General features: G+C 53.2%; 1 protein-coding gene across 3 annotated transcripts in view; it reads right to left on the bottom strand.

Moving 5' to 3' along the window:
* NRG2 (neuregulin 2) overlaps nucleotides 1-13,796 on the bottom strand; it is a 178,767-nt gene that overhangs the window by 19,748 nt on the left and 145,223 nt on the right. For all 3 annotated transcript variants that reach the window (XM_070414848.1, XM_070414847.1, XM_070414849.1), the window contains exons 3-4: nucleotides 12,241-12,359; nucleotides 2,883-3,003 (exon numbers count right to left, since the gene is read on the bottom strand). In XM_070414848.1, the coding sequence (XP_070270949.1) occupies nucleotides 2,883-3,003; nucleotides 12,241-12,359 (240 nt within the window). The remainder of the gene's footprint in view (nucleotides 1-2,882; nucleotides 3,004-12,240; nucleotides 12,360-13,796) is intronic.

Raw genomic sequence — 13,796 nt, 5'->3', positions numbered from 1 at the left:
TCATGAGGGGTGGGGTGGTGATGTGGAGAGGATGAGCAGGCACATGGGTATGGGATGGGGGAAATCACCTGGAAATGGGGTGGGGGAGCAGAAGGAATGGGGGATGAGCTGATGGGAAAGGGAGGCATGCCGCTGGTATGTGCACAGGGCTGGAAAGAGAGTCTTGTTCTGTCATCATCCCCTGAACCAGTCCCCAAGAGTCACGCACCAACCGTGCTCTACAAAACACGAAGAGAAGAGGAGAAAGCAGCAAGAGGAAGTGCAGAGGCCCCTGTCTGGCCCAGACAGGAGACAGTCCCCTTGATTTGGACCCCCCATTTTCCAATCCCCCTATGTTTTCTTTTTGAAAACAAAATTCAGTATCAGGGACACTGTTTCTTTTGGCTCTGAATTCCACAAAAACAGGAGGGGCGGAGTGTGCCTGCTTTCCAACACTCCCTGCAGGGCTCTGAACCAATACACAACAACAAGTGTCAGAAAACCAGGAAGGAAAACTGATTTTTATAGAAACTGGAATGAAACTGACCAGTCTAGTTTCATTATCCAAGCTAAGCGGAAATGCAAAAAAATCAAAATAAAAAGTAAACAAACAGCACAAATGGTAAGACGTGAGTCCCATTTCCTGAGTTCTCTCCTTTTTATTCCATTCAGGTGTCATCAGGAACCCCAAGAGGCCTGCCCCCCTTCCCTCCCGGCCTACCCACCCCCAGAATGGCCTCTGGGCTCTGCCCGGCCCCCTCCCCCCTGTCCTTCTCCAGCACAGCTCTGAGGACCTGCTTTCCTGGCCGAAATCCCCGCCAGGGATGCCCCTCTCCCTTGAGGGCTCAGGGAGTCAGGGAAGTGGGTTCCAGGGCAGGTTGAGATGGGGAGGTGGTGATTCTGGGTACCAAGTTCAAGTGCTAAGCAGTGACCCCAGTGCCCTGGTGGGGAGGGGAAGCAGGACATTATCTTCACAATGGCTCAGGCTCCTGCCCTCTATTCCTCTCAGATGGAGCTGGGTGGGACCCAGAGGGTCTAAAGGGTACAGCCTTGATGGCAGGACCCTCTGGGAACCCATTAGCTCATCCTTCTCCTTCCCACACTAAACTCTCTAGCACCGGAGTACTGGGCCCCAAAGCCCTCCTCAGCCCCAGCACCTGCCCTGGGGGGCTGAAACCTTCCCTACCTGGAGCCAGGGCTGACTTCAGTGCCTTTGCTGGATCCCTTCAAGATTCTAGGGTCCAATGGGCTAAGAAAGAGAAGACTGGTGTGTGTGTATTGGAGGGTGGTAAGCAAGGAGGGCACAAGACGAGGCTGTTTCTGGGAAGTTTTCCAGAACCCTCTGGACTTCTATAGGTCTATTCCCAAGAGCTCAGAGCATCATCAAGGCTAGAATGCTCCCCAGTGTCTCCAGAAGTAATGTGGCAGCCTCCTAGAGGCAGAGTGAGGGAAAGGATGAGGGGCTGAGTCTGGGCTTGGAACTTCCCTGGGGGACCTGCTGTTGCCATTGGGACTGTCCCCTAAGATTCAGGGTCGGGGAGACGGGAAGGGGATGGCAGTAGGTAAGGGTGGAACGAGGAAGGAAGCCAGCAAAGGAGGCCAGCTGGGGTGAGAGGCACAGATCTGCCTGGCAGCCCAGGCCAAGCTGGCCCGGCCCTGAGGGAGAGTGTGAAGGAGGCATAGACCCTCTGTTCTCCCTTTGTGTGGTGGGGTGGTCTTTGAAAGTCCCGGGCTAGGGCTGTAGCCAGGCGGGAGAACAGGAGAGCTGAGGAATGCTGAATCTGACTTGTCTGTGGGGAGGGCAAATGTCTCTCTCTGAATCTCCATCGATACTCTGGTGGCCTTTGCCCAGATGCCATGGGAATGGGGCAGCTTTGGCACCTTGCCAGACCCTAGCCTTGGGCTGCTTTGAAAACCCAAAGTTGTAACTAGACCTCCCTCCCACTCCTGAGGATCCAGCCAGAACCTGTGCTACCCTCACCAGCCACTCCTCCTTCTCCTCCTCTTCTGTTTCCTCCTCCTCCTCTTGCACCTGCCAGAGAACCCATCAAGGGGGCGCTGTGGATCCAGCTGCTCAGAAGGTCTGGCTGGGCCTGAACAAGCCCTCTCTGATGCCCATTCCCTCTGCCCTGTGTGTAAGTGGAACAGGTGGTTCTAAGCTCCTGGGAGTCCTCCTGAGGCAGCCCTGCCGGCTGGAGAGGAACTCTGACCTTGGGGAGGCACAGAAGGCCCAGCTTGAGCTCTTCAACCCTGACCTCCCCCATTGGGTCACACCAAGAGTGGTGTCCCCACTGGAGTCCCTTCATCCCATAGAGAGGGACTAGGGCCAGGCAGCACCCAGGGCATATTTGGATAGTGGGGTCCTGCCAGGCAGGGAGAGTAGCCAGGTCCTGAGGTGAGCACTGGGGACAGAGCCCTCTTCTCCCCCAAGGGCTCTGGGACTCACACTCTGCCTGGCCTTGCCAGGCTCCTCACTGCTGGGGAACCCCCCGCCCGCCCCCCCCCCCCCAGGGAATGTTTATCAGAACAAAGTTTGGAGAGTTGCTGAGCAATGGGGAGGGGAGAGAGGGAGAGAGAGAGAGAGAGAGAGAGAGAGAGAGAGAGAGAGAACGAGCCCAATGCCCAGGTCACAGACTGGCCTCCCCATCTTCCTGAAAGGTGGTGAAGGGGTGGACATCAGGAGATGAGTGGGTAGGGGCCTGGGAAACTGGGCCTGGAGAAGCCCTGAGCCCTTTAGCGCCTACATCTCCCTGGATTCCAGGAAAGGGGGCACACATCCCTGTCTACACTCCTTGGGGCCCATTGTTAGTGGCTTGAAGCGCACTTTTCCTAGAGCCCTCCACTTCTGCCCCAGCCTGCCTTACCCTGTTTTGCCCTCACGCCCGCCCCCACTGGTCACTTACTTGCAGGAGAGCTGGTTGATGCCCTCGATGTAGTAGCAGACGCCTCCATTGACACAATAGGACTTGGCTGTCTCGTTGCACTTCCGGGCGTGCCCCGACCAGGATGACAGAGTGGTGCTCACTGGAGGTATGAGAGACATATGCCAGTGACCCACTGAGACCACCTCTGGGCCCCAGGAACCACCGCCTGCATTGCCCATCTCAATGCTCGAAGCTCAGAGACAGCAGGAATGGCTGGGCAGGGAAGGTCTGGTGGTCCCTCTCAGTCACCAACAAAGCAAAGGGGAGGCCACCATGAGCTCTGACCATCTGCCCAGCACCACCCTGCACCGCTGCTCTGGGCAAACTTCCAAAGGCCTGGGAGGTTTTCTGTGTGTGGAGGTGGTGAGAGGCCAGCAAAGACTGTTCCCTCAGCCCCCTCCCTGCCTGTCTTCCTGGGGGCGCCACTGCAGACAGATGAGACACCACGTGTTCTGTGGGGGACAGAGTCACAGGGAGGGGACATCCATATCCACATGCACTGCTTGGGCTCCCATAGTGGCTGGAAGGAAGCTATGCTTTGAGGGGAACGGTGCCTTTTGGACACTGTCAGGTTCTAAGATCGAAGGAGATGTGGGGAGAACCCTTGCTTCCATTTCTTCCGCCTTGGCGGGGGTGAGGAGACAAGCCTCCCATGAATGTCATAAAGGCCACTGTGCCCATCTCCATGAGCATCCAGGGTCTTCTTTGCATCCGCCCTCGCCAGGTAGCCCCCTCCTTCCCCACGGCGTTAGCTGTTGCCTCTGGAGGAGCCTCAGGTTGCTGGAGAGGAGACAGGCTGGGAGAGGGCTGGGAACAGCTGGGAGGTGAACACTAGGGGAGAGCAAGATGGGTTTTAGGGCTGCTGACTCCGACTGCACATCTGATTGATCAGCTTCTTTTGATAAGTGAACATAACAAAAATTCTGCTTCCCCACTGGATGGCATCCAGAAAGCTGATTTCAAGTGAAAATTCTTGCCCCAAATGTCAGTTTTCATCTGTAAGCTAACCCCCTAGGGCCTAGGCTTTGTATCCAGATTGGGCAGCCAGAAACTGGTTCCTGCCCCCCGTGACCCCGGGGCCCCCCCTGGGCCCCCCAGACTCTGGGGCTCTGAGGACCTCTCACTCACCCAGCAGCGAACTCCTGACTGAGGCGAACCTTCTTACCTTGGCTGGTCCTGTCTCCTCAGGGGTATTGAGTGTCTACCACCTCCCGCAGTAATGGGGGCGAGAGGAGGAGGAGGTAGAGAGCAGGCACTTGGCGCCCTCACTGTTTAGACATGCGGGGAGACAGATGGAGCACGGGGACTGGGAGTGTATACACAGCCTTGCCTCTGTATATGTCTGAAGAGCTCGCTGATAAAACCCAGCGGGCAGGGCCAGCTCCCACCTTCCCCTCCACATCGTGCCTGCTGCTGGTCTGGCATCCTGAGCCCCACCCTGCCCAGGGCTCCTGCCTACATACACTCCAGGCCCAGCTGGGAGCCACATGCTGGCTGGAAGAGGAGGCCTCCTGCTGGTCTCTGCCTCATTTCTGGGTCAGTGAGACCCAGGGAACTGAGAAAGGGACAGAGAAGAGAAACAGCTGAGGTGACCACGCCTGTGAATGATAAAATCCTGTTGCTTGGAATGACCCTAGAGGTTGTCCTGTCCTTTGGTTACACTGCCAAGGGGGAGTGAGGAAAGAGCAGGGAAGTGCCTGTTCAGAGTCACAGTGTGTGCTGTGACAAGGATCTAAAACTCCCGACGCCTGGCTGAGCATTCTAGCCAGCCACAGTCCCTTGTGGAAGAACACGTCAGTACAAGACTTGACATAAGCAGATGGATGCAAACCCGATGTGGACCACAGGCCTGCGTCCTCTGTGAGTCTTGGCCAAGCCGGAGAAATCTTGTCCTGAACCTGCCAGGCCCAGCTTGGCTTCCACCACAGTCACGGGCGGGAAAGCCTGCCTGTTGCTGTGCTGAGTGAGCAGCAGAGGGCAGCGAGGAGGGTGGCAGGGACCATAACTGCACACTTGGGTCTGTCCACATGCCTGTCTGTGCTCATCGAGGCCTTGGGAGGTAGAGGACAACTCCTGAAGGAAGCCAGGGTCCCACCGGGGATGCCCTGGCCTGGGCTGCCAGAACTGTGTTGTCATGGGGACTAGAAAGGCAAAAGGGGAGGCCAATGGGGGAGCCAGTCACAGTGTGTGTGTGGGGAAGTGACGTAGGCCTTTCTATCTCAGAAAGAAGTACCTCGAGCTTCCCCCTCCCTGCCAGCCGCCCCCCCCCCCCCCCTCCCAGGGATGGCAGGGCCTTCCTAAGTCATTGCAGTGCAACTCTGTAGGTCCTCAAGGCAACACATCCCTACTCCCTCGTCACTGTGTTCTCCTGTGTTTGGGGAAGTGAAGATGACATACGGACTCCAAGCTGCAGAGTCTGGCTACTCCCTTGACACCTCCACTGGGATGGCCCCTAGCCATCCCAAACTCAGCTGCCAGTCATCTGCCCAGCCAGTGACTGCAGGGAACAAACCCATTACCTAGAGGGTATCTTTGGTTCTCTTCCTCCTTTATTTTCCCCAGCTGTCTGTCACCAAGGGCTGCCTTTCTACCTCTGCACGAGTCTATCCATGTCTCACTCCTGCCTCCCCAAGTCCTGGTCGCATGGTCTCTTCTGTGCACGACTATCATAGCCTCCTCACTGGTCTCTCTGCCCTCACTCTTGCCTTCATCTCTAACCATTTCTCGTCGTAGCTGCCAAAGTGGTTTTTATTTATTTTTAATTTTTAGTTAATCCTCACCCAAGGATATTTTTCCACTGATTTTTAGAGAGAGTGGAAGGGAGGGGGAGAAACACATCGATGTGAGAGAGACGCATTGATTGGTTGCCTCCCACACTTGCTGACCAGGGCAGGGATCAAGCCTGCAACCAAGATACATGCTCTTGACCAAGATCGAACCCAGGACCCTTCAGTCCAGAGGTTGGCACTCTATCCACTGAGCCAAATTGGCTAGGCCCACAGGGGTGGGCAAACTTTTTGACTCGAGGGCCACAATGGGTTCTTAAACTGGACCGGAGGCCGGAACAAAAGCATGGATGGAGTGTTTGTGTGAACTAATATAAATTCAAAGTAAACATCATTACATAAAAGGTACGGTCTTTTTTTTTTTTTTTTTAGTTTTATTCATTTCAAACGGGCTGGATCCGGCCCGAGGGCCGTAGTTTGCCTACGGCTGGGCTAGGGCCAAACTGGATTTTAGAATATTGATCAATCATTTCCATTATCAAAATCTACCTATGGCTTCCATTTGCACTCAGAATAGAGTCCCTCAACTTTTCCCAGGTCCAATCTGGGCCTTCCCACCTCTCCTGCTTCGTGTCCTATTCCTCTCTTGCAGGATATGCAGACTACACTGGCTTAGTCCAACTCCTCTAACAAGCCAGGTGCCTTCCTGTCCAGGACTTTCAAAATATTAGTATCTCATCTCTTGTCAACTGAGTGTGAAGACCTGAGGCTTGCCAATAGCCATATGAGTGAGTTTATACGTGGATCCTGACTCCCTGATCCCCACCCCAAACACCCAGGTTGAGCCCAGAGGCCCTGATTGAAATTTTGTGAGGGGCTCTGAGCTGCAGGAATCAGCTAAGCTATGTCTGAACTACAAAAACCGAAAGATAATAAATGTAGTTTTAAGTCACACACACACACACACACACACACACACACACAAATCAGTATCTCAGAGAGGCTGCTCAGGCTCCTCCTTACTTTTCTCGTAGCTTTGTATATCTGTACTTGTAGTGCTCATTCTAACATAATTGAAGGACTAGTTGTGCAATTACTAGCTGTTTGAAGCTTAGCCCCTCCCCTCCACTAGAATGTAATCTCCCTTTGGGCAGGGGCCCTGTTTATCTCATTTATCACTGAACCTTGGCTGATGGGGACATAGCTTTTCTGTAGATCAAAACATTGTTTCCTGTTAAATGCAAATATTCCCGGGGGGTCATCAGGGAAAAGAAAATCAAAACCACAGTGAGATACCACTTCACCCTCACTTGGATGGCTACAATACAAGAGATGGATAATAACAAGTGGTGGTGAAGACGAGGAGAAATTCAAACCGTCATGCATTGCTGGTGGGAATATAAAATGGTACTGCCACTTTGGAACACAGTCTGGTGGTTCCTCAAAAAAATTAAACAGAGGGTTATCATGTGGCCCAGAAATTCTACTCCTAGGTATATACCCAAGAGAATTGAAAATATATGTCCTCACAAAGACTTATACACAAATGATATAGCAGCATTATTCATATAGCCCAGCGGTTCTCAACCTGTGGGTCGTGACCCCTTTCACAAAGGTCGCCTCAGACCATCGGAAAACACATATATAATTACATATTGTTTCTGTGATTAATCACTATACTTTAATTATGTTCAATTTGTAACCATGAAATTGGGGGTCACCACAACATGAGGAACTGTATTAAAGGGTCGCGGCATTAGGAAGGTTGAGAACCACTGATCTAGCCCAAATGTGAAAACAAACTTGAATGACCCAACAACTCACTGATAAGTGGATAAACAAAATGTGATATGTACGTACCATGAAACACTATTCAGCTATAAAATGTAAAGTACTGATAAGTGCTACGATGTGGATGAACCTTAAAAACATATCAAGTGGAAGAAACTAGTCATGAAAGGTCGTATATTGTATGATTCTATTTACATAAAATATCCAGAATAGGTAAATCTATAGAGGCACAAAGCAGAATAGTGATTGCCAGGTACTAAGGGGAGGGATAAATGGGGAGCGACTGCTAATGAGTATTTGGTATTTTTTGGAGGTGATGAAAATGTTTTGGAATTAGTGGTGATGGTTTTACAATTTTGTGAATATACGAAAACCCACTGAATTGTATGCTTTAGAAAGGGTGAATTTTATAGCATGTCAATTAGACCTAAAAATTTTGATTTAGAAAAATGCCTGGGCACATTAGCCATTAGTTTCTTGGTGTAAGTTTACCGGGTCCCTGAAGAGAGAATGGGTCAGGAGGGGGCAGATGCTATGGATGCTCTTCCTGCTGCCAGCTGCAGCAGCTGTTTCTCCCTCCCTCATGGAGAAACCTCTTCATCCCTCAAGGCGCCCTCCCACTTACCCAGAATGCCCCCTTTCCCATTGATAAAGCTGCCTATCCTTCCTCTTTGGTATGTTAGGACAGGCAGACACTGAGTTCAGGTTTTAGCTTTCTGCCATTTAAGGAACTTTGTCAGAAGCCCAGACTGCTTCCCCAGAGCTCAAAACAGGGTCTTGCTGAGTAAGGCCTTGCTGAATGTGTGAAAGTGCATGCGTGTGTGTGCCTGCATGAGTCAGAGTGCATGCATGCATGTGTATGTGATTAAAGTTAGCCTTTTTAAGCCTCCAGGTAATGGACAGGCCCAGAAGCCTCTCCAGGGCTTCCGTGGTCTTGTGACACCTCAGGCCAAACCTGCCTGCCATCTGGGTGAAGGATAGGCAGGTTTGACATCTGGGACTAGTATAGTCACCTGGGACATTCCCAAATTCTCTTTCACCTGGGGATGAGGCAGCTGGCTTCTCTAATTCAGAAGTGGATTGGACCAAGCTGATTGTTTTTGTTAAAAGCACCACAAGCTCCTTGTCTCCTCCTTCTTATCCCAGCCAACTCAGGAACGTGCCTCTTATGAGCTGGCAGAGCTGTGACTGCAAGAAGGGTGCTCTGTGATAGGGGAAGGAGCATCGAGGGCCGCTGGAACAGAGCTACAGTAGCAAAGAGCCACCATGATGCTCCTTGAGCAGCCACTGCTCCTTGCCAGCCCTCCCATGCCCTCTTCTGGCCTCCCCACTCCAGTAGCCCTGGCTTCCCTGGGGCCCGGGCGGGCCAATCCTACCTACCTTGGGATGAGTCAGAGGGGGGCAGGCACAGAGGCCCGTTACCCGCCCTCCCCCCTCCCCAGGGTGTGGTTGCTTCTGAGTTCCACAGGAAAACAGGGAGCCTGGGTGTCTCTGCTTGGGTAAATGTCCCAGCAGGGGCCTCCGGTCCCCTTCAGTGACCTCATTCACCTCCCCACATCAAGAACAGGATCTTTCCTGCCCTGGACTGAACAAAGCAACAGAAGAAGTGGTGTGTGTGTGTGTGTGTGGGGGGGGGGGGGGGGGGGGGGTTGGGGGTTAGGGGGGTGGTGGTGGCGGCGGCGGCACAGTGCATAGGATATCAGCCTCAATATCAAACTCAGAATCCCAGAAGTTTCTCCATGAGCAAAGGGGCAGGGCTTAGAGATCATCTAGCTGAGCCTCAGATGGGAAACCCTAAGACTAGGGAGGTAGAGTAACTCGGCCTGGGTTGCGCCTTAGAGCTGGGATGAGACCAACACTCTGAATTCTTTCCGTCACTCTGCCCTGCTGCTCTCTGGCCAGGCTGCAAGGACAAGAGGCAAGAAGCCACGTGGGAAGTCCTCAGAGCACAGCCTAAAGCTCCACTGTCCGGTTCCCTAACTGATCAGAACATGGGCTGCTGAGGAATGTCAGGAGTTTGCGTGTAGGGGGAGTTGCAGCTTATCTGAGGGATCTCACAACAGTCCTGAGCCTTAGGTCCCCAGCCTTGTGCAGGAGAGAGGACACTCCTGTGGTTTTCGCATGGCAGCCCTTTCCTCCTCTGCTAACAGCACACCTCTACGGAAGTGCCCGCCCCTCCTCCCGTAGTTCTAGCAGGGCACGCTCATAGTACTCTGCCTCTCCATACCCCCTCTACACACTCACAGGCCTGGCAATCATACAACCACAGGTGGCACCTCACCCCCCTGAGCACGGTGACTGGGCTAAGCCGGCACATCACCTGAGCAGGGAGCCGTCGGAATCCACCTGTGTGATTGTATGAATGGACACAGAGACAAACTATCCCTTTTCCCTGGGTGGCGAGCGGGGATGATATAAACCTGGAGCTGTCTGAGGCCATGGCCTCCTCTTCCCCGTCCATTCCCAAGACAAGGAAAAACCTGCTCTCCAGTAGGAGAAAATGAGGCTAACATGGTGTGAGAGAGCATCCTGCCCCTGCTCTGAGTTCTTGTCATGCCTGGGGCCTGTCCTACCTCTGGCCATCTCAGTTTTATAAACCAATAAATTCCTTCACGTAGTTTTAAGTTAGGTGGGTTCTTCTCAGCTCTAACCAAGAAAGCCTTGAATAATGAAATAGGAAATCTAAAATCCAAAGTGGGCCTGAGAATGTCTGCCCACTCTGGCTGAGGCAGCAGATGTCCCATTTTCCCAAGCTTGGGACAGGTTGGGAGGAGCAGGGGGCCCAGGTACTTCCCGTACAACCATGCCCAGGCTGGGGCTTGTGGGAGTTAGTTAATGGACTTGGGGCAGGTTCTAAGCCCTTTTATATAATATTTCCCAGGTGCCTGCTGTAAACCAGGCACTTGTGCTAGGCCCAGAGGCAAGAGTAATAAACAGCCCCACAGAGCCTCCTGGAGTGCACGGTCTAGCTGTCTGACTTTGGGAAGAATATTTAACCTTTATGAGCTTCAGTGTTATAATTTATAAAATACTTCAGCCCAGTCGGTGTGGCTCAGTGGTTGAGCATTGGCCTATGAACCAGAAGGCCACGGTTCGATTCCTGGTCAGGCAGGGCACATGCCTGGGTTGCAGGCTTGATCTCCAGGGTGGGGCATGCAAGAGGCAGTCGATCAATGATTCTCTCTCATCATTGGTGTTTCTATTTCCTTCTCCCTTTCCCTTCCTCTCTGAAATCAATAAAAATATATATTAAAATACTTCATGGCCTTGAGTATGGGCTCAAGAGACAATGGGGAGCCTGGTGCAGAGCAGCTCTTAGCAATTGTGGCTATTATTGAAACTCCTGGGGAGAAGGCATCATCCCGCTCTCCCCACTCCTGGTTTGCAATTGCCCTGGGGAGGTCATACCCACAGAGAAAGCTCAGCAACTCTATGAGAGTTGAAGAACCTTCGAAGGTTGGAAATCAAGAGCTACACAAGACCATGGTTGACCAAGAAGTGGCCCAGGAGTGGGCCTCAGGCTGGGAGTGGTCAGGGAGGAAGGCTGCCTGGGAGAGATGACCTGGGAGGAGAAATAATGATGGGATGCAAGGGACAGGCTGCAGTTAGGACTGGGAAGATCCTTTGGGCTTCCCTCAAGAGCTGGGCTGTGTGACAAAATATTTGTTCTGTGGCCTCAGGGTGGGTGCATGACAGGATGAAAGCGTCACGAGAGGCCTTTGCTCTGGTTCAGGTGATGAGGGATAAAACCTGGGCTGAGGTTGCTCCTGAGGTGGGGATGGAATAGAAGGGACAGGTGTGAGAAAGGTCCAGAAAGAAGCCTGACCAGGATCTGTTAGATACAGTGGCAAGGGAGACGGAGGAGCCTGAGAGGCTGGGAGAACAGGGGATCCCTCACAAGACGGGACAGAGAGCGTCTGCGCCAAGTTTTCCTCTGAGGGCAGGCCCAAGGCAGCCATGTCTGAGCTCTCTTTGGACCATGCTGGGTTTAGAGTCCTGAAAGGCTATATGTTGGAAATACAGGTAGGCGAGGAGAGATACAGGATTAGAATCTGTGACAGGAACAGGACTGGGAAGCCGTCCCAAATAACCAGGGAGCCAAATGGTATGCTAGGCCTGGGTGTCAGGAAGAAGGAAGAGTTCTGTGGGGTGTGCTAGAGTAGAGGCGTGCAGCCTGAGGACAGGCAGTTCCAGTGGCTTCCTCAGTCAAAGGCCCCAGAGGACAGATAGCCCAGCAGGAGGCAGCCTCCATGCTCAAGCTGGAGAGGGGATGCTAAGGGTATCTTGAGCTTCTGACCTCACAAGTTTTCAAGGGAGAGAATGACATGCAGGGCAGGGGCCTGCCATCCCTGAACAGAGGCTGTCCCCAGGGTCAAAGGCACCCAAGCCTCCCACCACGGCCCCGTGGAGACAGCTGCTTGCACTCGCGTGCCCAGCAAAGCAACAGGCACCAGGCAGTCAGCTCGCGCACGCACACACCCTGGGCCTGCCTCTCCTCGGAGCCTGGTCCTGGCAGCCCAGCCTGCCATAATTGCCTTCTAAAAATATCCTTCCCCCACCCCCACCTCTTGATTTCAAAATATTTAGTTTTTAGGGTATTTAAAATGAGAGCTGGCGGCTCTTCCAGGCCCCGATAACAAAGCTAAACATTTATGCTTCGACTGCATTTCTCTGAATCGGCCCAGATCTCGGTGCTTGATATGGCAGCAGCAGAAGGGAGGGGAGTCAAGTGCAAGATGGATCATGTGCCGGCCTCCCCAGGGCTGGGGGGGCAACTGGAACCCCTATAGGAACCCTCCCTCTGTGGGCGGACTACCTACCGCTGTTGACGTAGAGCCGGCCTCTGACTGTGTCCTTCCCCAGGATGTTCTCAGCCTCGCAGACGTACTCCCCTGCGTCCTCCACTTTCACCTTGTTGAACTGTAGTCGTGAGTTCTTTCTGGTTAGGGAGGTAATAAGAGGGGGAGAGGCGTGAGCCAGGGCCCAGGCTGGCTGTGACTCCCCAGCGGTCACCCAGAGGTCACCTCGCCCTGCAGAGCCACAGTGGCTGCAAGTGTGGATGGGAAGTGGAGTCTGAGGTCCAGGTGGAACACTGAGTCCCTTGAGCTGGGAGGAAACCTGGGCACCAGGAGAGCATAGGGCAGGGCTAGTGGCTACACACATGTTCTAATCCTACGAATCTCCACATCCATGTTTCCAGGGCTGGTCCTTATTTGTAGCTATTTTTCTGGGTGAGGAAATCAGGGTCCCTTAGGAAGTCACATGCCCCTCTCCCAGTCTCAGTGCTTTTCTCCCAACCCCAACAGGTCAGCCACTGGATCACCAGCTACTTCAGCCATTCCTTGGAAGTGGCAGCCTGTCACTCTAAATGCAAAGCCTATTCCCAGATACCTACAGGGGGGGGAGGCTGTTCTGACAGGTTTCCATGGCAACTATGCCCAGTCTCCCAGCTCCAACATGTGGCTCTCCCCTAACTTCACATTAGCCCTGCCACTAAGGGGCACACCATGGCCTCTCCAAGGGGGCTTTCACTTCATTCATTCATTCATTCATTCATTCATTCAATAAAAGTTTACTGAGTGCTTTCTGAGAGCCAGGAGCTTGAATAGCTTAGGGAATAAGAGATCCGGTCCTTGTGGCCTGATTTGGCTAATCTGGAGGTGGTGGACAGGACAGCACAGATGGGAAAACTGAGGGGCTTTTAGACTTGTCCAAGGGCACATGGCAAGCAAAGGCAGAGGTGGACAATGCTGGAGTTGATGAGGGCATGGGCTTTCTCCCGGAGCCTGACACTGGGGTAGACCCCTCTGTGGAGGACTCTGCACCCAGTCCCTGCATGCCGAGAGATATGGGGCCAGGCCTGGGCAGGGACTCCAGTGCTGTGTGTGACTCTAGGATACCTGGCCCTGGTTTTCCCCTTTTCTGAAGACCCTGCCAACCTCTCCTTCCTTCTCAGCGTTTCTCTGCACCTGCCCCAGGGAACCTGGGCTCTGCAGGTTCTGGTCACATCTCCCACTGCTCGGTTTGCCCCGGTGTTCTCCAGGGGCTGGCTGGAGCCCCAGATGAAGCCCGGGACCCCAGGCTGGCCCCCAAGGAGAAACAAGAAGTAGCATTAAAATTTCTCTCCATGCTGTAATCTCCTCCTCTTTTTAGTCCTGAATCAAAACACTAGATTCACAGAATATATGTAGTGGGTTGGAGGAGTGGTGGAGCCCAGGATGTAGAAAAGGCGAAGAGGAAGGACAGGGGAGGTGAGTAGAGAGGTCAGGCCCAGGGGAGGAGATGGCAAACGGACCCATATCTCTACCAGGGATGTGCTGTGGGCACCAGTCTCCTGGGCTCCACCTCTGCCTCTGGGTGTGGGCCTCTTCCCAGA

Source organism: Myotis yumanensis, unplaced genomic scaffold, assembly GCF_028538775.1.
Source record: "Myotis yumanensis isolate MYYU_CA2020_CCGP unplaced genomic scaffold, mMyoYum1.0.hap1 SCAF_5, whole genome shotgun sequence".
NCBI lineage: Eukaryota > Metazoa > Chordata > Mammalia > Chiroptera > Vespertilionidae > Myotis > Myotis yumanensis.
The sequence above is the reverse complement of the archived record's forward strand: the minus strand, read 5'-3'. Positions and strand labels throughout refer to the sequence as shown.